Below are 22860 nucleotides of genomic sequence, written 5' to 3' on the forward strand. Positions count from 1 at the left end.
GTGCGCTCCCCGGCCTTGAGCTTGCGATTTCAGTGTCTGCGGACGAGACCTTGACCTGCTAGATCGTCGCTGACTTCACCGGCGCCAGTCGCTACATTCGTTTTGCATGGAATGATATTCAAAAAGCACACAGAGCACCGGCAATTCGTTCACTGGAGCCTCCATCATCCGAACCTTTGCGATCACTTCCACTGCATCGGCCGCACCGAGCGCCATCACTGTCGGCCTGGTATCGATCTTGAAGTAGCCACACTTCACAATGGAGAACATCATCCCGGGCCCCCGAAGCTATGCCGGCGCAGCAGCAGGACGCTCGGCGCCTGCATCACACCGCTCTCCACGTCACAGCTCTTCTGTCATGCCGACGCCTATCGGCCCTTCGCACAGGAACCGGCCGTTCAGGCACACGTCATCCAGGCCAAGGAATCCACCCCGCCACCAGTCGAATAGGCCTGGGAATGCGGCGTCCAACCTACGTCCACGTATACCGGGCCCATTGCCGAGCAGTCCACGCCCGCTGCCCAGTATGCAAATGACGAATCGGCCGCAAGTCGGTGGACAGAACAGCGGCGGCGAGCTCAAGCTTCACGTAAGGAATCTGCCCCCCGAATGGGGCACAAAGGAGATATTCGAAAGTCTGCGACATTTTGGCTATCTCATTCGCATCGAGGTTTTCGAGGACGATGCGCAGAGGGCTCGCTCCCGCAATGCGCGAGTGGTGTTCAGCCCGCCACCACCATCGATGGACTGGATTCATAAAGGTCTCGATTTCGCCAATGCCGTTGGTAACAAACGCCATGTGGAGTTTGCAGTCTGTCCACCAGCGCAACCACGACGATTCCAAAGTCCAATGAATGCGCTGCGAAGCTTCCCGGAGAACCTCAAAGTCACAGCATCGCAGCTGGACTTTGGCGTGATGAAGACGGAGGACAGCATGCTTGTCCTTCACTCAATGCAGGAGGGTCTGGTTACGCCCATCGAAATGGCTCTCAACCTCTCTCGCAAAGTCGTCGATCTCAACTTTGCTCTCCCGGGTCTGGCAGAGAGTGAGGGAAGAAGGCAGCGAGGCAAGTCATGGTCTTTCAAGATCCGCATCAATATCGCCCAAATGCAACGCATCGTCGAGATGAAGAACGAACTCACAGGCCAGAGGGCATGGGTGATTTCGATTGCACAGCCGCCCATGATCTACCGCAAGACCGACAATGTCCGAGACACCCACGAACCCGGTGCCACTACCTGGACTGAATGGCAAGCCTGGCTTCGCCAAACGGGGGTCGAGACGAGCGAGGCTTCTACCACGGACATGATTCAACTGCAAAAGACTTCGGGCATTGATTTCGGGAGATGGTTGACTTACAGCGCCATTTTCGACAAACCCACTGCGGACTCTGCGGCGTTATTCCAGCTACAACAGGCTTTACAGGACCACAATATTCCCATATCAAAGGAAGCAGTGGTCAGCTTTGATCACAAGACTCCCGATCTCCTCTGGACTTGGCTCGATAACCCTGTCACGGTTCTCGCCGGTGCTGAGACCGCTTCGACTGCTTCGGAGATGGCGCTGATGGCGACCGAGACGATTCATCTGCCCTTCCGCATACGATATCAACTCGAAGTATGCATAAGCCAAGGCATGCTGCACGAGTGCAACATTCACAAAGACTTCTTGACAAAGCTAGGCTCCATGGACGTCGAGCGAGCAGTCAAGTTGCTGGAGAAGGTGGCCGATGAGGGAGAGCGCTTCTACGACACCAACACCATCTTCGCACGTCTAATGAACAAGGTCAGCGTGGTGCGCAAAGAGCCGCCGTGGTACTACGCAATGGTCAGAGCCGCCATCATCACGCCAACCACCATCTCCTTCACGACTCCTGTCTTGGAGACGTCAAACAGAGTCATCCGCAAATACCACCAGCATCAAGACCGTTTCATCCGCGTCAAGTTCACAGACGAGAAGTATAAGGGCCGAGTACAGTCCTTTGGCGACGCAGTCATGAACGAAGTGTTCACTCGCATCAAGCGCACCATGACGAACGGCATCAACGTTGCCGGCCGCCACTACGAATTCCTCGCTTTCGGAAATTCCCAGTTCCGCGAGCATGGGGCTTGGTTCTTCGCCTCTACCAGCGATCTGACGGCGCAGAAGATCCGTGACGAGCTTGGAGATTTCGAGAAGATCAAGGTCGTCGCAAAGTATTGCTCCAGAATCGGACAGTGTTTCTCCACCACACGGGCTACGAGATGGACCGTCGACGACGAAAGAATTCCCGACATCGAGCGCAATGGCTTTTGCTTCAGCGATGGCGTGGGCAAGATCTCACCCTTCCTCGCGCGAATGATTGCGCAGGAGCTGGGCTATCCGAGCTCGAGCGAAGCTTTCCCTTCCGCTTTCCAATTTCGGCGAGAAGGGCACAAGGGCATTCTCGTCGTTGACCCTTCGCTGAAGAAGCATACCATCCAAACGCGGCCGACGCAAGAGAAGTTCTTTGGAGCCCGGCATCACGGCTTGGAGATTGTGCGTGTCTCGCAGTTCTCCACGGCCTACCTCAATGTCCAGCTGATCTTGGTCTTGTCTGCGCTGGGCGTGGAAAACAAGGTCTTCGTGGGGATGATGCGGACCATGCTTTCGGATCTGGAGGAGGCGATGCTCAGCGAGAGGAAGGCGGTTGATCTGTTGCAAAAGAACATCGACTATAACCACATGACGGTGCAACTGGCCGAGATGATCGCCAGCGGCTTCATGGAGACGAAGGATCCCTTCACCATTTCGTGCCTTCACTTGTGGCGATCTTGGAGTCTGAAGTACCTCAAGGAGAAGTCTCGTGTATTTGTTGAGCAAGGGGCTTTCGTTCTCGGCTGCGTTGACGAGACGGCAACGTTGCGAGGGCACTTTGAGAAGCAGTCTGGATCTGAACAGGACGACAGAAGCCTTGAGAAGCTACCACAGATCTTCCTGCAAATCGATCCCACGTGTAAAGGCAAGTGGAAAGTGATTGAAGGCGTCTGCATCCTCGCTCGCAATCCCTCCCTGCACCCGGGCGACATCAGAGTCGTTATGGCCGTAGACGCCCCAGCACTGCACCACATCAAAGACTGCGTCGTGCTCTCTCAAACCGGCGACCGCGATCTCGCTAACATGTGTTCCGGCGGAGACCTGGACGGAGACGACTACCTCGTCATCTGGGACCCAGCCCTCCTCCCAACCGAATGGAACCACGCCCCAATGGACTACACCCCTTCCCCGCCCCTGATGAGCAAAGACAAAGTCACCGTAGACGACATGACCTCCCTCTTCGTCACGCACATGAAACACGACCTCCTCGGCCCCATCGCCGTCGCGCACAAATACCACGCCGACGCCCTCGAAGCCGGCATCAAAGACCCCATCTGCCTCGAGCTCGCCCAGCTGCACTCCATGGCCGTCGACTACGCCAAATCCGGCGTGCCGGCGCAAATGCCGCGTCGTCTCAAGGTCAAGCGTTGGCCGCATTGGTGCGAGCCGAAGAACAAGTCACGCGAGAAAGTGTACCATTCGAAGAAAATCATTGGCCAGCTTTACGATGAAGTCGAGCGCGTGCCTTTCCGCGCCGCGTGGCATCTACCCTTTGATCAACGCATGCTCTGTGCATACACTCTCGACGACGCGGTCCTGCAATCCGCGCGCGAAGTCAAAGAAGCCTATGATGCGAGCATCCGCCGCATTATGAGCAAATACGGCATCGGCACCGAATTCGAAGTGTGGAGTACATTTGTACTGGAGCACAGTGAGGATTTCGGGGACTACAAGTTTGCCGAGACGATTGGGGAGGCGCGCGCGGCGCTCGTAGACACGTATCGCAAGCTGTGCTATGAGAAAGCCGGCACAGATGATAGGGAGAAGATGGCTCCTTTCGTTGCGGCCATGTATACCGTCACCGCGGAGGAAGTCGGCGCCGCATGGAAAGCAGCCAGGCAAACAGTCTTGAAAGGTGGGCGATGGGTCCCGGTGCGCGAGCCCGGCTTCGGGAATATGCCTTTCATGTCGTTCCCTTGGCTCTTTGCCAAAGAGCTGGGGGAGATTGCGAATGGGCAGAAGAATCTCAAAATGGAGGGATCGGGGGCTTTCACTGCGCCGCCGAGCAGGATGTTGCAGGCGGCGAAGAAGAAGGTGTTTGAGAAGGTGTTGGGCGAGGGCGTTGTGCTGGAGGAGTTGGGGGAGATGGTGCTGCCGCTTTCTTCTCGACGCCCGGTTGAGATGAAGACTGGCTTTGAGAAGGCGGAGGTGGAGGACAATGGCGACGTATCCGACGGTCTTGCCATCTCGACGATCAAGGAAGAAGAATTTGGTCTCGCCGCGCTTTCCGAGATCGCATCTGAAGCGCCAGTGGGACAACAAGCAAGCTCGCTTGCTCCCTGCACTACTCCGCCGCCCAGTGTCGCTCACCGCTCAGCGAAAATGGACCTCAACGGCACGCATCCTCCCTTTGCCTCTCCAGATATGAAGTCCGTCCAGCCAGCGCTCCCGCGGAAGGCATTGCCCGTCGCAAACCCCGAGACAGCGAGGCAGGAGATGCAGCCTTCGCAATCACCACCCATCCCCGCCGCCGAGACCAATGCTTCTGTCAACGAGAAGGAAGAAGGCAACTCAGATGCCGATGATGAGCTGGAGGACGAATATGAGGGGGAAATATTCATCACCATCGACACGAAACCATCTGCGCTTGATGCTTTGGCGAGGATGATGGAATTTTGAGCCTGAGTGTTTCAGGAAGGGGAGAGAGGGTGGTGGCGCGGTATTGAGTGGTTTGTAGTGAGTTTCTCCTTGAGGGTGGAGGTCTCCTTGCGTGATGTCGTAAATAGCTTTAGCAAACCAAACGTCAATAAACGATCCAGCGCCTCGCGTTTCCTACTTGGATACCACGTTGTCAAGAAGGCCGGGGGAGGAGACGTCTACGACCTACAGCACGTCAAAGCAGCAATCACAAACAAGGGGAGAAGAGAAGTTCAAGTTTTCAAATGCATTGGATGTCTTTGTCTGAATACTGGCCCCACCCAAACAAGCACGGTGCAGGCTCAGGGCCGACGGCAGCAGCAAAGAGCGTGCCGGTTACTCTCCCTCTCAGACCAACGATCATCCAAATGCCCATCGTCACAATCCCTTCGTGAGCACGTAGCCAGGTGGCATGCCGTGTCGTCATCATTCATCAGTAGTTGGGGAGCTACCAGGCGGCCGAGTAGGCGCCAGCAGCATCGGGAGTGAAGCCCTGCTCGCCAGCATCGCGAGTGAAGCCTTCCTCAGCAGCGGGAGCGGCAGAAGCATCAGCACCGTGGTGATCGCCGTTGATGCCGTTCGTGAATCCGTTGGCGCCGGTATCCTCTGCATCGTGGTGCCCGTTGGTGTCATCCAGAGAAGCACCCCCGTCACCTTCGTCCTCCGAGTTGTCGTCAAAGTTGATGTTCTTCGTGTCTTCGGGAGTGAGGTGCGAAAGGAAGTCCGGGACGTCACAGTCACACTCGACAAGCACATTGACGAGGTCTTGGGCAAGCCCCTCATCTTTCTCGGGATCGTAGAAGGAGGTGGCCAGTCCCCGATGACCAATGCGCCCGGTACGCCCGATGCGATGAACGTACTCGGTGATGCCGCCGTACATGGTCGAAGGGAGGTCGTAGTTGATGACGTGACGGACCGCCATAATATCCCAACCCCTTGCAGAGACACCGGTGGCGATGAGGATAGGAGTCTTTCCGGTACGGAACGCACGCCTGTTCGATGTCAGTACGGGGTTTGATCCAACACAGGGTTGCGACACTCACATAGCATCCTCACGCTCTCGCTGGTTGCGATCAGAGTGAATGGAAGTGGTCGGCAGACCCCTGTTGTACAAGAAGTCGTCAAGAAGGTCGACGGTGATCTTCGAGTTGCAGAAGATGAAAGTACGGCCAGGCTCCATGCTGAACAGCAGGTCGTAGATCGCGTCGCGCTTCCTGTCACGGTCGACCTCGATGACATTCTGGGTGATGTTCTTGTGGGTCGATCCAGCGCGGCCGATGCGGATGCGCACGAAGTCGTCACGCATGTAGTCCTTCGCCATGCTACGCAGATCTTTGGGAAAGGTAGCCGAGAACATGAGGAAGGTGTGGTCGGCATCGTCGTTGGTGTCTGAGATATGTCAGCGGCTGGCTACGCTGGCGATGAGTCTGCATGGGAAGAACTTACCACCGCCGGACATGATCTTACGCAACTCATCCTCCCAGTCGGAGTGCAACATCTCGTCCGCTTCGTCGATGACCGTGTACCTGGAGTAATGTCAACAACAATACTGTGCAAGACAATGAGCCATGAGAGCACTCACTTCACGCGAGACATAGTCAAGATGTGCGGCTTGTCCATGAGGTCACCGAGGCGGCCGGGGGTGGCGATGAGGACATCACACCCTTTGCCCAACTCCTCTCGGGTGATCCTCATGGGAAGACCTCCGTACGCGACACACGGACGGAGCATGGAGCGGTAGCACATGCGACGAGCTTCATCAAAGATCTGCATCGCAAGCTCACGAGTCGGGACAACAATAACCACAAGGGGCTCTGCACGAACCATGGAGCCAGGGTCGTTGATGTCGGGGCGAGGGCCTTGCACCCTTCTGGCTTTCCCCATGAGCTTGGAAACAATAGGGATGAGGTATGCAGCCGTCTTTCCGGATCCTGAAAGCCGTCAGCGGTGTGATCATTGCACCCTTTCAAGATTCAGCACAAACCTGTCTGGGAGACGCCCACCACATCGAGTCCCATGTTCACAGCTGGGATCACGTAGCATTGGATGGGAGTAGGACGGGCGTAGTGAGCGAGATTGATGTTCTCCATGACGACTGGGTGAAGGCCAGCTTCTTGGAACTATTGTGGGGTCAGCAAGCCGCAATGAAAGGCAACCACTCATGCAAACTCACCTCGCGGAACGGCTTCGGCTTCATCGCACCCTCAATCGTCACCTGCAATTCCAAGTTCGCGAGGTGCTCGCCTCTGCGCATCTGGAACTCGCCACCGAAGAGGATTGCCTCGAGCTCTGGCACGCGTGGTGCAACATCACCATACTCGTCGCGCCATTCGTAGACTTGACCCGCTCCATGCCAGTTGTCGTTGTTGCCGCCCATGCTCTGGAAAGCATCGTAATCGAAGGCGACCTGGTTGGTCCAGCCGGCCTCCTGAGCCCTGGCGAGGTCGGCAGACTGCTGCTCAGTCATTGGGACGGCTTCGGGGGCCTGCGTGGCCGGGTTTGGATCAGTTTGATCGACGCCGACGGTTTGATCCATTGCTGTGAGGAGTGACGGGAGGTTGAGGTTGAGGTTGAGTGGATGAGCTGCGTTGAGTTGAAGTCGTCACTTGAGGAGCTCGAGCTCTGTGTGCAAGGGTGATTCTCGAAACGTCTGCACCCGTTGAAGTAGGAACAGCGCGGCGTTCGAAAGTGATGGGGCTAGGGGATCGTGCAGTGATTTGAACTGCGAGGTATGTCAGCTTGAAAACGAGCTCAGAACCAAGATCAAGCCTCAGCAACGTACGTCGAGGATGTTGTGGATAAGGGTCGACTTCGGAGTATGGAGGGAGTGCTGATCGTTGGGAAACGTCGTAGCTTGGTAAAGGCTGGTAGTGCTGGAGTGGGTGCCAGTCACGGTACGGATCGTAACTGTTCGGCGGGTGCTCTTGGTTCAGCCAATCGCCGGCTGCGTCGATGGGAGGGGTGCTAAGAATTGCAATAGGTTGAAAGCCTTGTTGACGGCCACGGAAACGCCGGAGCGCAGCTGGATCGACACGTTCGCCTCCGTCTTGAGGCTGTTCGCTTGAGGGAAAGTTGTCTGCGCGCGGCCAAGTGAATGGAGAAGTGGGTTGAGAAGCCGGAGGGTGATCTTGAGGAGGGGGGTTTGCTCCGGGAGAATTGGCCCGCTGGGCCATTGGGGGGATTGAAACTGCCAAGCCATTAGCGCTGCCAAGAGCCCCACATTTCATGTGTTCTTCCAGATGAGGAAGGTACGCATGAACAAGTTAGCAGGGGCAGCCTCAGACAGCAACAGCAGCACGTGACCGTCCAGTTGATAGGAGCCATGAAGTCGAGTCATCGGGTCGGCAGCAGAGATGCTGATGATGGTGTAGGGGAACATGAGCACGGCCAGTTGCTTGAGATGCTGTTTCGCTGTGATGCTTGTGATGATGTACGCGCGGCCAAGTGAAAGCACAAGCGGTTTGAGGAGCGGGAGGGTGATCTTGAGGAGCAGGGTTTGCTCGTGGAGAGTTCGCCCCCGCTGGGCCATTGGATGGTAGGCGGGTCGGCGATGTAGCATCAAGGGGATTATATCCAGTACAGGCGGCCGTAGTGTACATGTGCTTGGAGACAAATGCCAGCTGCTGTCGAAAAGGGGTGCGTGACGTTGTTGGCCAAATTCATGCTGTGAGTGACGCGTTGCTGGTAAATCAGATCCTCTCGTAGTGTGATTGCTGGTGAGCAGTGGACAGAAGATGGGCTCCTGCTTCCTGAAGGCCAGTGACGCGGTGACGTTGCTGGCCCTGAAGGTGACAAGCCGTGCTGCACCAACAAAGGGCAAACAGACGCGTCTTCAGCATCAGCAATCATCATAGCCAGTGTGCAAAGCTGCAGGGAGAGGCATAGACGCGTTGTGAGCGGAGAAAGAGCGTGTTTGTGTGCTTCACGTCTGTGTCAAGCGTTGGCAAAGCCAAAAGCTCACCGACAGCATGATCCTTGACGGCGTGAAAGGCTGGCGGCGAGCTCCTGAGCGTCCTGCGAATGGTCCGAACGTGCTGCTGTTGCTGCTGAAGCGACCTGCTAACTTGTGCGTGAGTTTGGGGGGAGGGGGGGCGGGCACTCACCGTCGGTCGGTTGGTCTCTCTCGTTGTTGTCGGTGGGAGCTTGAGAAGTAGTTTTAATAGCCAGAATTTGAGACGCGGTCCGTGCGTAGGCAGCCTGATGATGGCATTGCCATGACAGCAGCGCATTGGAGCTGGAAGAGGGCAGCAGATACTCGGATGGTGTTAGGAAGAACGATATCTCGCTCGCCATGTCGTTGTAGGGTGTACTTCCCCCTGCAGGGCTCGTGTCGAAGAAGAGGGGGTAGCCGCGAGGAGATCGTGGTGGAACAATTTGATTTCCGCGGACATATAACGTCTATCCACCACTTCAATGCATACCTGTAACTCAGTCAGCAACCATCTCCACTTGATGCAACAAGAACGATTCTTCATACCATCGTGCACTTCGCGCCTTGCTTCCGACCGCGCGCGGTGCCCGCCTTACTTGCCAGCTTCGACAAGCGCTTCTCCTCCAGCCAGCATCCCCAATCATCCACCACCGACTTCAGGAAGCTGCACCGGCGAGGTACGTCCGCCTATGAAACGAGCGGCATCCTGCAACCGCGAAGAAAGCCGCGGTGGCCTCCCACTGTGCTCCGGCCGCGCAGAAGCATCTCAATGCCGATCCCTACCTCGAGCCTTTATCGATCGCCTGCAAGGCCGCTCCAATCCCTGCTCCCGCCGCAGCTGGACAAACAGCATGGTTGCGTGCCGACGGAGCATTTGCCCAACAATGGCCAGCAGGAGCCAGTCCACGTCGCTCGCCAGGAGCGATGCGGGCTCCGGCGCAGCTCAGTCGCACGCTCGACTTCGAAAAAGCGAGAGGAAGATACATGGCAATCGCCAGGAGAAAGGAGAGAGGGGACAGACTCACCTGGGCCGTGAACGAGAATACGAGCCGCAGCACAAAGCATCCTCATGACAGCGAGTTCATCGAAGCCAACCGCAGGAGAGGCGAGCGCTCTAGCCGGAGTGGTTTGCTTCACACAGACACCGCAGGAATGAGTGAAAGCTCGCCATTGCGGCAACATGCCTTCGTGAGACAAGGCCGGCGTCTTAAATACCTGGCAGGAAGGTCACGCCTTTTCGACGACGCGAAACGCGGAATTGTCCATAGCAGGAGTCCAGCCGACGATATTTATCTTGGCCTGAGAGCCGCGCCACCAGCAATGAACGGCCAGCATCGAATACCGATCTGCTCAACTCTTTGAATAACGGCGTATCGCACAGTCCACGCTGTTCCCAGGGCCCTGCATTCGCCACTGTCCAGTGGATACCGGTGTGCGTGCAAGCCAAGATTCAAGGCCATCAAGTATTTCCTAAGAGCAGCATCGTCAGGGCTGAAAGGAGCCTTGATATCCATCAAAAGTACTGCGACTGTTGACGGTATATCATCACCGGTATGCGGCAGATATCGATCCGGGCATTCGTCATCTGAACCGGAGACGAAAATCCAACAAGTACAACAGAGTGGAGTGCGGAGTCCACAGCCAAGCAGGGGCGAATCTTTTTGTCTTACTCCGGCCATAAATGACTGGACTGAACCGGATGCTCGTTGAGGGCCAGCATCACACATGACCAAGTAAGATTCCTGAGCACCGAGAGAGCGTGGTGACCTGGGAGCGCATCTGCATTCAAAGGTCAGCAATGAGTATATCTGCGTCAAGTCAGCTCGATTGATTGCAGTCTTGTGTCCTCTTCTTGCGTTCTAGATGAGGGAGCAAGAGCAAGTGCGAAGCATATCACTCGACGATCGGACTTTTTGACTTCCATTTCCCTCATTTGTTTCTGCTTTGGTACGGCCAGGGCGGAGCAGCCATGAGGGACGGGGTACCATCATTAGTCGTCTTCGCTCAGGACTCGTTTATTATCTCGCTGAGAGTACAAGTGAGCAGGTTATTGCCGTCTGTTTTATTCTTACACGGATTCGGGGCCTTCAGCGCATCAAATGTTCCACTGTTGGGAGTGCATATGAAGCAAGGGCTTCTCGCGCGGCGCCCGCAGCTACCATGAGCCTGTTCGCCAGCCCTTGTCCAGTGTTGTAGAGCATTACAGGTGCTCGGAAGTGGGGGCATTTTTCAGCGCATCAGGATGGAGGCGATGCTGCCTTCTCTGAGCTGGTGTGTGCCACCCGCGGAAGAGCGTTCTGCAGCCGGCTTTAATTGTCTCTTTCTATTGCATCGCTGCAGGATTTCGTCCTTCTCCAGGCTGCCGGATCGAGGCAGCAGGTGTTGTTTGGGATGGCTTGACGCCCGAGAGATCGGGTGCTGGAGTCGCGACTCTGCTATGCGCCATTGCTGCGATATCAGGCACGGTCGGCCTTTCTAGCAGTCTTTCATAGCTTCCCAGTCTTTCTGGAAGCTGAGCACATGCTCGCCGCCTTCGCGATAGCCATCTCGAGGCCTGCCCAATCTCGCGATGATGCAGCTCGTCCGGGATGAGCGAGTGTGTGGCGTGCGGAGGTGAGCGGGAAGGCGAGCGGTGGGGATACTGGCACGCGCTCGCTGAGCGTTGTTATCAGTCCATTTTGATTCCGAGGGTGTCGTGATTGACCGTTCGAAGAGTGTAGGAGGTGTAGTTGCGATGATAAGTGCCGCGACTCAAGATTAACATGCTCGCCAAAACTGTTGTCGCGCGCCGAGGGGCTATGCGTGTGGGGAAGCTTCCATTAGCGATTCTCACCAAAACCATTCGTCTCATGCATTATAACCTCATCTTTTGCCACTCACCTCGCTGTCGCGCCTCAAACACGTGCTATATCGTCAATCCAAGGTGTTGCTAGCGTCTGATGCCTACACAGCTACCGCCGCCGGTGTGTAGGCAGGTGCAGGCTCTGCTTGAGGACACTAAACTTCCACCTACAGCCATTGCCACACGCGTTGGTGTTAGCAGACGGACGATTGAGCGAATGAGGTTGTCCTTCGAGCTGTTTGGTGCTCCATATCCACCGCCTGCGAGCCGTGTTGGTCGTCCACGCGCTCTCACGGCAGAGCAGACGAAGGTGTGTATATATCCGCTCCTACTGCTCGTTAGCTCGCTGACGCGTCTACTGCAGTGGATGCTCGATTTCCTCGACGATCGCCCTTGCTCCTACGCGGACGAGATCTCCCTCGCTGTATACGACGAGTTTGGTATAGATGTAGCGGAGCGATCGATCTACCGGTACCTACTACAGGCTGGTTGGACGCGTAAGGTGTGTAAGGAGACTGCTGCTCAGCGCAGCGACGAGTTAAGAGCTGTGTGGCGAACAAGATCAGCTCACTGGCCTGCGGATAAACTCGTCTTTGTGGATGAGAGCGGAGCAAATGAGAAGACAGCTGCTCGCAGGAGGGGGTGGTCGCCAAAGGGGCTCAGCTGCTCAGTGATCCGGACGCTCGCTCGCTCGGAGAGGTGGTCAATCTTGCCTGCTCTTACAATCAATGGCTACCTGCCTCAGCCGCTTGTGTTTCAAGGCTCGGTGTCGAAGGAGGTGTTTCAGTGGTGGCTTCTTAACCGTGTAGCGCCATATCTGTCGCCTGGCCATATCATTGTTATGGACAACGCTTCAATTCACCACAATCTAGGCGTTGAAGAGATGTTAGCTGATCAAGGCATTCGGATTGAATACCTACCGCCGTACTCACCGGATTTCAACCCTATCGAGCTCACCTTTCACGCTCTCAAGCAGTGGATGCGGACACACTAGGGCGAGGCTGCAGCATATCCGGACTTTGGTCGCTTCATCCGTGAGGCTATAGAGCACGCCGTTAGCTCTGACGCTCGCGGCTACTTCAGGCACTGTGGGTATGAGGTTGTTGAAGGTGTTAAAGGTGTTGAAGGTGTTGAAGGTGTTAAAGTTGTTTGAAGGTGTTTGAGAAGGCTTGGCACGGCTTCAAGCTTGCGAGGCTCGTCGCCGGATGGACGTTATATCTCTACAACAACACCATGTTTGAGGACACGCAGTTGGTGGTTCATTCTACCTATCTATCTCCATTGTTTCCAAGTGAAGGAGCAAAAATCGGTTCAGTGGTTGTGGTGTAATAGACGCTCGAAGGTGAATCGCCTCGCCAGCTCGAAAGTCGTGATGATGTCACTGCCTCTTCCACTTCCTCAGGCTCTGCTTCACCTTATCCATCTGACCGGCCTTCAACCCCATATCCTTCCACTGAGCTGCCGTTATACCTTTGATTCCATCAAGATCCCATCCATTATCGCTCCATTCAAGCCGCATACGGTCCAAATCGGCCCCAAAACCACGCCAGCTGTCACGCTCAGCACACCAGTCAAGAAATCGATCCACACGCTCGGACGGAGCTGAAGAGCTCGGTTGTGAGGATGGCGGCTCCGGTATAGCGCCAGCAGCAGGTGTATAAGGAGGGCCCATACCTGGCGGCGGGTAGGGGAAGTAGTAAGGCGGCCATGGCTCCCTGCCACGACGCTCTGGCGAACGAGACGGTGGAGGCTCCAGCTTCTTGTGGTTAGACGACTTTAGCCTCATACGAGCCTGGCTCTTGTGAAGAGCGCTGTGGATATCTAGGTTTGGCACCCTAGCATCTAGGTTGCCGGCTTTGATCTCAGTAGCCCATTCAGCAAAGATGTCCTTCGTGAAAGGGCAGTGATTGTCAGGTACGTTGGTGTTGCGCCAGTAGCAATAGCCGTTCTTGCCATCACCATAATTAGGACAAGCTTGCTGAGTACAGGTCCACTCGAGCCGCAAGGAGGCGCTATAGTCGCCTTGAGACTCCATCTCCTCGATCTGCGAAGGAACTAACGCCTCCTGGCGAGTAGTAGCAGTCCGGCGGCGTTGAGACGAGGCGGCGGCAGGGCTACTGCTCGCGAGGACAGTAGACACCTGGTCACGCTCGCAGAACCACAGCATGGTTATACAGGGCTCTGTCCACCCGTGTTTTTGCCAGCTTATGAGGCGAGCGAGCAGCTCCTCAAACTCGTGCAGGTACTCAATATCCGTCTTATACTGCTTCTTAGCCGGCTGATCCTCATAAGAAGCAGTAGCGGACAGACGGTATATCTTGAGGTTGCCAGCCTGCTGCGCAGCCCATGCCTGAGCCATGTGATATACTGGCTGATTGCCTTTGCAGGTCTTCCGTTTATACGCAATCTCCCGTTGTTGTTGAGTGCGGCCAGCGAGCACACGCCAAACCAGCTCATATTCGAACGTTGACGGATCCACCGTCAAATCCACCACCTCAGGCTCCGCCTCTGAGTCGTGGAGCGACTGAAAGCCATCAAGGCCTGTATCCGCAGCCTCAATTTCATTCAACAGTGAATCGTCCACAGCGGCAGCAGCAGACGCGTCCATTGAACGACTGGCAGCGGCAGTAGGAGCGGCAGGCGCGTCCTTCGTCTTCGAGCGAGCGGTTGTAGTGGCGGCAGCGGCAGCAGCTGCAGCTGTAGCTGCTGTAGAAGCGTCTGTTGTTCGGCGGCGAGCCTTTGAAGGAGCCTGTCGACTGCCCTGCTTGCTGCTCTTCCTTTTGCTAGGCAGTGGAGCAGTAGGAGCAGTAGGAGCGGTGGCCACCGCGGCGGCCACCTTAGGTGTAGGCTTTGAGGCACGCGCTGGACGCGTTCGCGGAGCCATTGCGACGGTGAGGGCGCGCGAGCAACTAACAACACCTCGGATTTAGTGGTATACACCGTTTGTATGGGTTACTTTGGCCTCATATCAACTCAAAACAAGGGCGACAGCGAGGTGGGTGGCAAATAACGAGGTTATAATGTAAGGATTGAACTGCTTTGGTGAGAATCGCTAACAAAAGTTTCGTGACGCGCATAGCCCCTCGGCGCGCGACAACAGTTTTGGCGAGCATGTTAGCTCGAAGCGGAGTTGGCTCCGCGAGAAAGCTCCACCCACCTACGCCTCTGGCAGGAGCTATCATCCTGCCCTCGCAAAATTGTTCATTCGACGAATTGTTGTTTGGATATATAGCACGGCATTGTACTCGCTCGCAATCCGGTAGCTATTGTCTGGGTGCTGAAGTGTGCAGGCTCGAGGCAGTGGGATTTTGCTGCAAGTCGCAACATACTTGGCTGGCTTCGCGACATTCCCTCTTGCCAAAATCCAGACGCACAGACGACCAGCAACTCCGAAGCGATATGCGATAGCAGAAGATCAAGTCGCAAACACAGTGTGCATGGCAGAGAAGATGGCATCAGCAGCGCAGCCGCAGAGCCCAAATCTGGTGATTCACATTCTATCGCAACATGTCAGAACGGAAGCAGATTGGAACTCGCTCATCGAGTCGAACTTCGCGCCAAATACTCAATGGACTGCAATCCAAAACAGACTACTCGATTCTAGCAGTTCCGACTCCACCAAAGCAGCAGGCAAAGTCCTCGAGATCCGAGCAACACTCACCCTCTCAAACCCCAACGAACGAATAACGGTCGACCACTGCAAAGCCCTCCGCAACTCCGAAGCCATCCAACATCTCCAACAAGCCGAGAAAGTCGAAGTCGTGCACCAGCCTTTCGACCTCTACCTCGACCATAGAACACCCGGCCTAGCAGTCTTTGATATGGACAGCACCCTCATCCAGCAAGAAGTCATCGACGAACTCGCCCGAGCCGTAGGCCGCTATGACGAAGTCGCCGCCATCACCGAAGCAGCCATGCGCGGCGAACTGGATTTTGAAGCCTCGCTACGAGCGCGAGTGGGCAAGCTGGAAGGCGTCGATGCCAATATTTGGGACAAGTTGAAGCGGGACGTTATCACGGTCACTCCTGGTGCGCGACTGCTCGTCAAGGCGTTGAAGGGACTGGGATGGAAGACGGCGGTGCTTAGTGGAGGCTTCACGCCGCTTGCTTTGTGGCTGCGGGATCAGCTTGGGCTCGACTATGCGCATGCGAATCATTTGGCTCTCAACGAGGCGGCGACATTGCTCAGTGGGAAACTTGTGCCGGGGAGCAAGATCGTGGACGGGGTCGCAAAGCGGGAGTTACTGATTCAGCTGGCCGAGGAGAACGGCATTCCGCTGAAGAACGCCATTGCAGTGGGAGACGGCAGCAATGACTTGCTGATGATGTCTGCGGCTGGCTGGGGAATTGCCTTCAACGCGAAGCCGAAAGTGCAAGAGGCTGCTCCGGCCAGACTCAACACGTCGAGTCTTCTCAACATTATGTACTTGCTTGGCTATACCAATGCCGAGATAGCAAAGGCGGCAGATGTGGAAATATCGATCCTTCACACTTGAGCCGAAGAACACAGCATTTAGACTATACAGCTAGAGCAAGGCCACGGCGTCGTAGATAGCCCTCCATCCCCTCCAACCACAACTATAATTTCGTCTTCGCCTCCCCCTCCTTCAAAACATAATACGCCTCCTGCACACAACTCGCAATCAACTCTCCCCTACGATCAAAAATCCGGCTCTGCATCTCCGCCCGTCGCCTATCCGCCCACGGCGAAGTAACCTCAATATAACACTGGTCGTCCGCACGAAATCCATCGTGCCGCCGAAAATGCACAGTGTGGTTCAGCGAAGTGTACATTTTGAAGTCCTGGTCTGTTGGCTTTCGTGCGCTGTCGTTGATCCGGGGGAGGCCGAAGGAGTGGTTGTGTAGCGTTGGGGCGGCATCGAGGATGTGGTAGTCTGAGAGAGCGATGATTCCAAGGGCGTGGAGGCGGGATGAGGAGGTGGTGATTTCGGGCGATATTGCCGCTACAGAGGTGTACAGAGTCGAAGCAGGGCTAGTTCGGCCGACTGTTGGCGAAGCTCCAACGCCTTCTAACGGGAGGCGTTGAAACTTCATATACGGTCCATATTCGTTGCGTCCAATTTCTAGATCGTCCAGTGTGATCGAGTCGATCGTCTGCTTCCCTTGCCGCTGCACAGAGTGTACCATAGACCGTCCATCCAAGGCAGCGTACCGCACAAAACTGCATGTTATGTGCCCCATCACTCCCCCCTTCTGCTCGGCGGTGATGACTCTCGTGACGAAGCGACCGCCGTCGCTTAGTCGCTTTACTCGATGCACTACCGGAATGTCCGGATTCGTGCCAGCCAGAAAGTAAGCTTGCACAGTGTCTATTGCAAAGTCGGAGGAGACGGTTTCGAAGGCCGCGGCGGATGCTTGGGCCATGAGCGTTCCGCCGGGGAAGACTTTGCTGCCTGGCCAGGACCAGATGGGGTATTGCTGGGTTTCGAATACATCCTGCGGATGCATTAGCGAATGACCATCACATATCATGCTCGCGCATTAATCACTGACTTGATCTATTTGTCGGAGTTCGAGGACTTGTTCTAATGTCTTGGGCGCCATCCCGTCGGCTCCAAGTTGCGCAATGCTACAAGGCAAAGCTACAAATGCGAAAGCGGAGATCAGAATGCCAATGTCATGCAAGGTGTTCGTTATAGATCGAAGTATGCATCTGTCCTCTCAGATGTCGACGTCTCGCACGTGGATACCTTCTGCAAGCGGCTAGTGCGCCAAGGGTTCGCGCATTGAGGGTGAATGGCGATGAGGCTCGACATCACATCTCCACTCGACTCAAATCATCCTTCTTTCTATCAAATCACGTCTTACCAGCACCTTCGGATCATTTGAGAGCACGAACAACCCAGTTTCACAGCTTGCTAGGCTGGTATATCATGCTTCGAACAAGTCGCCTAAACGACCCCAACCCGGTCTGGGGAAAAAGTATAGCCCCGCCTTTTGAGCAGACACCCGGCGATCTGGGGAAGCGGCGGGGTGTGAGGTGTGTGGCTGGACGCACCTCAGGCCCCGACCAGCTCTCCAGACGCTGCTGGCTTCCCCGCGCTAAATCGCAAGAAGCGTAGCCACGACCTGCGGACCAGCATGAAGTGCCGCGGCAGACGTCGAGTGGCGGCAAGCATCGTCACGCGCCCAGGCGGCGAGCAGCAGACTGGTAGGCTGCACGGGCAGCAGACACGAGCCTGGCGACCATGCGCCGCAAGGTACCAGCTCTTTCTTTCCCCTCCTCTATCTGCAAGTAAGAGTGTGTTACTCCAACTTTTCCTTTCTTTTTCTTTCCACATCATACACTCCTTCAGCGACTCGTATGCTGGCCATACTCATTGGCCTCCACAATGCCTGAGCCACCTTCACCCCTCACAGCCGCGTCTGCGACCTTGTCCTTCCTCGACTTCGCTACGAATTTCCTCGATACTGCTCTGAAAGGCAGCGCACTACCAGGCAGCACCACCCAAGACCCCCAAGAACTCGCCCGCGAAGCAGAGCAGCTGAAAACGGTCGATGCCACTCGCGATCTTCCGAAAGACCTGCTTAGCGACAAACAAGCGGCCGATGCCAAGGACACCGAGGCCGAACGAGGGCTGCAGCGAGCGTTGGAACGATGCAAGCTCCTTGCGGACAAGGTAATCGCTGCGCTGCAAGGCTGTCAAGTGGAGAGCAAGGATGGGAGTAAGAGCGTTAAGGTGGACGAGAAGCGGAAGGGGGAGATGGAGAAGTGCAGGAAGGAGATGGAGACTTTGAGAGTTGAGTGCGCTTCACAGCTACTGCGGCTCTTGAGTAAGTCTCTGGGAGGGGACCGTCTCCCCTCGTTCAAGAGCTCTGAATACTGACCATGCTCGATCCAGACGAAAGACAATCCGCCGATGCAAAGAAGCTCGATCGCTTACGACAACGAGATGCCTCCATGGAAGCAAGAGTGGCACGGCGATTCGAAAGACTGCGACAAGAGCTGACAACCGCACTTAGCCAAAAAGGAAGCAAAGACAAAGACAAGTCAAGCAGACCACTCTCCATCATCCTGAACGACATGCTCATCGAAGCCCGACACGTCAAAATGGCGCAAGAAATCCTGCTCAGCTTGCGCTACGACGGCATGGAATCTCGGAAACACACCATCGCCGAAACGCACGGCGTCACATATGAATGGGTCTTTTCGTCGCCCAAAAGTCTACGCAGGCAGAAGGGTATGCAGGCGAACTTCTCAGAGTGGTTGGAGAAAGATGGCGGCATCTTTTGGATCACGGGGCATGCTGGTTCGGGCAAGTCGACGCTGATGAAGTTTGTCGAGAATCACGAGACAACTCGCGCCAAGCTGCAGGAGTGGGCGACGGGGTACAAACTCGTCAAGGCTGGTCATTACTTTTGGGTGAACGGAAGTGGGTTGCAGAAGTCGCAGCTGGGGTTGTTGCGAGCGCTCTGCTTCGCCATTCTGCGTCAGTGTCCCGACTTGCTGCCGCAGCTTTGTGAAGAGCGGTGGAATGCGGGCGATGCGCGGCAGCAGCACGAAAAGGAGTGGAGTATCTCGGAGCTCCAGCGGATTCTGCATCTCCTACAAACCTCCGAATTCAAAGAGACGGATGAAAAGGTGCGCTTTGCCTTCTTCGTGGACGGGCTGGACGAGTATAGCGGCGACTACGAAGAGCTGCTGTCGGATCTCCGACAACTTGCGACGTCGCCTCATATCAAGATTTGTGCAGCCAGTCGACCATGGAATCTGTTCGAGGAGGCGCTCGGGCGAGATCCAACAAGGATGTTTACCATGCAAGAATTGACGAGCGACGATATAGCGGAATACGTGCGGGATACACTCGAGGACGACGCAAAGTTTTTGGAGCTCGAAAAGCACGACGCTCGCGCGGCCAAACTGGTGGACGACATCATCTCCCGTGCGAACGGCGTCTTCTTGTGGGTGTACCTGGTTGTCCGACGAATCTTACGCAGCATCAACAATGGCGACAGTCTGGAAGTGGTGGAAGAGAACGTCAGTCACTTCCCCTCTAACCTCGACGACTACTTCAAGCACATGCTCGACACGGTCGACATTTTCCAGCAGCGCGAGACGGCGCAGATTTTCCGTGTGTGCATTCGTGCCCGCCAACCTCTGGCCCTCCTTGCATTCTCCATCTTGGATCCCGACAATCCCATTTCCAAGCGACTAGCCAGCGACCAGCCCGTGGACCAGAAGGACGTCGATGCAATGCACGACAAAATGGACAAGCAGATTCGACTGCGCGGTCCAGACCTCCTCGAAGTCATCCGCGACGGCAGGTACATCCACGTCACCTTCACGCACCGCTCCGTCCGCGACTTCCTCACACACAACAACATGGACACGCTCTTCGAGTCGCGCACCGGCGCGGATTTCCAAACCGGCGAGCCCTTCGAGCCCCTCTCTGCCCTCTGCCGCATGACGCTGCTTACGCTGCAACGCCTCGAACTCATCACCGACCCCGAAACGGCGCGAGAGCACTACTACGCCCTCATCACCGACTGCCTCGACTACGCGCAAGACCTCGAAGTCGCACAGCACACCGTCGCCTTCCGCGAGCTCAACCAACTCGAATCCATCCTCGAAGCGAATGCAACAACCATCGCGACGAAAATGGACACAAACCGCACCAACCCCCTCCTCCCCCTCGCCATCCGCCGCAACCTGTGCCTCTTCATCAAACAGCGCGCAGCGCAGGGCCCCTCAACCCTGCAACCAACGCTCCAAGCCCCGGACCGTCCCCTCCTGCACTACGCCCTCCCCCGCTTCACCCTCCGCGCCCCAGGCCCCCCCACTTTGCTCCCAGAAATGACCTCCATCCTCCTATCCAACGGCTCAAACCCCAACACGCAATCCTACCTCCACGACGCCGAACCCCCCTTCACCCTCCGCAAAGGCAGCATCTACTTCCTCTACCTCCGCACGCTGTACTCCCTCTCCAAGCGGCCTAAATTGCGGCCCCGCGGCTCCGGCGCGCTCATGGTCACGGAAGCGCTGATTGAGGCCGGCGCGTCGTATGTGCCGAATTGCCTGACGGAAGATGGGAATAAGGGGGAGAGGGAGATTTTGGAGTTTTGCTTTGGGAAGGTGGAGGCGGCGAGGTTGGTGGGGTTGAGGGCTGCGGGGGGTGCTGCGAGTGCTGCGAATGGGGGTGCGAATGGGAGTGAGGGGCAGGAGGTTAAGGGGGGGAGGACGGGGAGTGGGACTGCGAGGAGGCCTTCTTGGGCTAAGGCTAGGAGCTCGTTTCGGCGGTTGTCGATTGGAACTTCGGGGAGTGCGGTGTCTTCTTCTTGAGATGCGAGGGGGGGAGAGTAGTGTGGTTTTGATGATGATAGTGATGGGTCTAGCAAGGAGTTTTCGGTGGTGCGATACTGTCCACATGTAGTCCTTTCAGTATAAATCTAGCGGTCTAACGTATTCATCTATGCTGTAAGCCAACGCAGTCGGGTATCTTCCAAACGACACAACATAGCCTCATAAATCCAATTCACACCGCCTCCACAACCGCCGCAGCCTCCATCTTTTCGCCTCTCAAAGCAACCGCCTCACCCCCAGTCTCAGCATCCAAAACCTCAAACCCCCCATCCAAGCCGTCTAATCCATCTAACCCATGAAACCCCTCCTCAACAACCCACTTGAGCGGACTCTTGCCCAAAACCTCACAAGCAAGCCCCACAACCAACAAACCGGGCGGCCGACTCCCTTCCTCCTCAACAGCAGCAACGACAAACTCCAAAGAAGAGCGTATAACCCTCTGATCCGCGCACGAAGCGCGCTCGATAATCGCACAAGGTGTTGATGTCGGGTATGGGGAGGTGGAATGCGTGGTCAAACTGGCTACCAGATCTTGGAGACGGTGTAATGCCATGAGGAACACGACGGTTTGGTTGCGGAGATAGGGCGGTGGGTCGGGGGAGGCGCCTTTGCGGCCTGTGCCTGTGCACACGAGCACTTGGTCGCTGACGGCGCGGTGCGTGACGGGGATGTTGGCGAAGAGCGGCGCGCTGAGAGACGACGTGATGCCCGGCAGAACCGTAGCTTCGTAGCCGTGTGTGCGGAAAAAGGCCACTTCTTCCGCCCCGCGACCGTACAAGTATGGATCGCCTTGCTTTAGTCTGAGTACTGTCTGGCCTGTTTGCAGCGCCGCGAGGCCGAGCTGGTGTAATTCTTCTTGCGCAGCGTCGGCGTTGCCGGGGAATTTGCGCGCGACGTGGATGGGTGTGCGACGGGGGACGAGGTCGAGGACGGGACCGGGGACAAGTTTGTCGGCTAGGATGAGGTCGGCGGAGCGAATTGCTTTCAGCGTCGCGGTTGTGAGGAGATCCGGATGGCCTGGGCCAGAGCCCGCGAGAATGATGCGGCCTTTATTGCGCCGGGCGTCCAAGGCACCTGGGTTCAAGAGTGCTTTGTCTGAGGCTGGGGAGGGTTGGTGGGTAGTTTCGCGGGTGTACGCCGCGAGAATGGCATCCACGTCGGCGTCGGTGATGGCGGCGAGTCGGCGCAGCGGCCAGTACTCGCAGATCTGGCTCAGCCAGCGCATGCGCCTCGCCTTTGCCGCCTCGGCGTCGGAGGGGGTGATGAGTTTGTTGAAAGCGGCATTTTGTCCTGCATCATCATCCTCTGCATCTATTTCCGCCGCCGCCTCGTTGGCATAGTCCTGCTCAATGATGCGCCTGCGCACTGTTCCCAATCTTTCCACCGCATCGCCAATATCCGACGGGAGAGAAGCGGCGATATCTCGCCGAATGCGTGAAGCGAGTTTGCACCCCTTGCCCGACGTCGTCACGCCAATCTGCAAAGGCCCCGAAGTATGGGTAGATAGCAGGGTGAAGGAGGACAGATTGGAGGAGTCATTGACATTGACAGGGATGCGGAGGCGCCTGCACAGCGTCGAGATGTGCGTGGCCTGCGCGTTGCGTGCGCGCGAGGTGACGAAGACGGCATCAACGATGTAGTCCACCTCTTCTCGCCCCAAAGTCTTGAGATCGGCGTCCTCGAAGTCGCGCTTGATCCACTGGATCTGGTGGTCTTCTACTCTTTTCAATAAGCCGTAGTGTAGATTGCTGCTGTTCTCCGGGGCGATGAGGATGGGCTTTGCGCCGACTTCGAGTGAGCGGGCGCATCGAGCGCTGGCGAGGGGATTGGAGCCGATGATGAGGTGGATGTGGGAGGTCGAGTCCACGGCCGTGAGTAAGGCCGGGGCCATGATGTTGTGGTTGTAGGGATTGGCTTTAGGGAGTTTTATGATGACATGTTCACGGAGGAAGTCAGCGCGACATTTCCAAGAACACTTGACCACATTGTAGAGTTGGGAACGAGAGGAGGTG

The 22860-nt window shown here is 56.3% G+C and overlaps 8 protein-coding genes across 8 annotated transcripts; 3 read left to right on the forward strand and 5 right to left on the reverse strand.

Annotated features, from left to right (window-relative positions):
* Positions 1 to 526: 526 nt before the first annotated feature.
* On the forward strand, positions 527 to 4735 carry BDY17DRAFT_320832 (RNA dependent RNA polymerase-domain-containing protein; the record flags this gene model as incomplete). Its single annotated transcript, XM_033736510.1, has 1 exon — positions 527 to 4735. One exon carries the CDS (start codon positions 527 to 529, stop codon positions 4733 to 4735), a length of 4209 nt encoding a protein of 1402 aa, XP_033592567.1.
* Positions 4736 to 5201: 466 nt separating this feature from the next.
* BDY17DRAFT_320833 (P-loop containing nucleoside triphosphate hydrolase protein) lies at positions 5202 to 7289 on the reverse strand (the record flags this gene model as incomplete). The annotated part of the gene is made up of 6 exons (XM_033736511.1): positions 5202 to 5745; positions 5797 to 6142; positions 6200 to 6279; positions 6336 to 6684; positions 6738 to 6873; positions 6927 to 7289. The coding sequence occupies 6 exons, from the start codon at positions 7287 to 7289 to the stop codon at positions 5202 to 5204; spliced, it is 1818 nt and encodes a 605-aa protein (XP_033592568.1).
* A 733-nt stretch (positions 7290 to 8022) lies between these two features.
* On the reverse strand, positions 8023 to 8671 carry BDY17DRAFT_290686 (uncharacterized protein). Its single transcript, XM_033732549.1, has one exon. The coding sequence runs from the start codon at positions 8350 to 8352 to the stop codon at positions 8032 to 8034; it is 321 nt and encodes a 106-aa protein (XP_033592569.1). The 5' UTR covers positions 8353 to 8671; the 3' UTR covers positions 8023 to 8031.
* A 3956-nt stretch (positions 8672 to 12627) lies between these two features.
* BDY17DRAFT_290689 (uncharacterized protein) lies at positions 12628 to 14587 on the reverse strand (the record flags this gene model as incomplete). The annotated part of the gene is made up of 1 exon (XM_033732550.1): positions 12628 to 14587. A coding segment is annotated over exon 1 (1376 nt), but the record flags the coding sequence as incomplete, so codon positions are not given.
* BDY17DRAFT_290690 (HAD-like domain-containing protein) lies at positions 14588 to 16106 on the forward strand. The gene has a single exon (XM_033732551.1). It carries the CDS (start codon positions 14964 to 14966, stop codon positions 16020 to 16022), a length of 1059 nt encoding a protein of 352 aa, XP_033592571.1. The 5' UTR covers positions 14588 to 14963; the 3' UTR covers positions 16023 to 16106.
* Positions 16105 to 17296, reverse strand: BDY17DRAFT_342972 (thioesterase-like superfamily-domain-containing protein; the record flags this gene model as incomplete). Its single annotated transcript, XM_033738030.1, has 2 exons — positions 17041 to 17296; positions 16105 to 16983 (listed from the first exon to the last, which is right to left on the reverse strand). The coding sequence occupies exons 1-2, from the start codon at positions 17089 to 17091 to the stop codon at positions 16105 to 16107; spliced, it is 930 nt and encodes a 309-aa protein (XP_033592572.1). The 5' UTR covers positions 17092 to 17296.
* Positions 17297 to 17792: 496 nt separating this feature from the next.
* BDY17DRAFT_342973 (uncharacterized protein) lies at positions 17793 to 20905 on the forward strand. The gene is made up of 2 exons (XM_033738031.1): positions 17793 to 18321; positions 18390 to 20905. The coding sequence occupies exons 1-2, from the start codon at positions 17880 to 17882 to the stop codon at positions 20825 to 20827; spliced, it is 2880 nt and encodes a 959-aa protein (XP_033592573.1). The 5' UTR covers positions 17793 to 17879; the 3' UTR covers positions 20828 to 20905.
* On the reverse strand, positions 20906 to 22859 carry BDY17DRAFT_290693 (siroheme synthase). The gene has a single exon (XM_033732552.1). The coding sequence runs from the start codon at positions 22737 to 22739 to the stop codon at positions 21021 to 21023; it is 1719 nt and encodes a 572-aa protein (XP_033592574.1). The 5' UTR covers positions 22740 to 22859; the 3' UTR covers positions 20906 to 21020.
* Position 22860: the final 1 nt, after the last annotated feature.

The sequence above is a fragment of the Neohortaea acidophila genome (assembly GCF_010093505.1).
Source record: "Neohortaea acidophila strain CBS 113389 unplaced genomic scaffold BDY17scaffold_2, whole genome shotgun sequence".
Classification (NCBI taxonomy): domain Eukaryota; kingdom Fungi; phylum Ascomycota; class Dothideomycetes; order Mycosphaerellales; family Teratosphaeriaceae; genus Neohortaea; species Neohortaea acidophila.

Coding starts and splice junctions, on each gene's coding strand:
- BDY17DRAFT_290686 (XM_033732549.1), bottom strand. CDS start 8,352: ATGTACACTACGGCCGCCTGTACTGGATATAATCCCCTTGATGCTACA.
- BDY17DRAFT_290690 (XM_033732551.1), top strand. CDS start 14,964: ATGGCAGAGAAGATGGCATCAGCAGCGCAGCCGCAGAGCCCAAATCTG.
- BDY17DRAFT_342973 (XM_033738031.1), top strand. CDS start 17,880: ATGCCTGAGCCACCTTCACCCCTCACAGCCGCGTCTGCGACCTTGTCC. Junction 18,322..18,389: donor ACAGCTACTGCGGCTCTTGA/GTAAGTCTCTGG, acceptor TGCTCGATCCAG/ACGAAAGACAATCCGCCGAT.
- BDY17DRAFT_290693 (XM_033732552.1), bottom strand. CDS start 22,739: ATGGCCCCGGCCTTACTCACGGCCGTGGACTCGACCTCCCACATCCAC.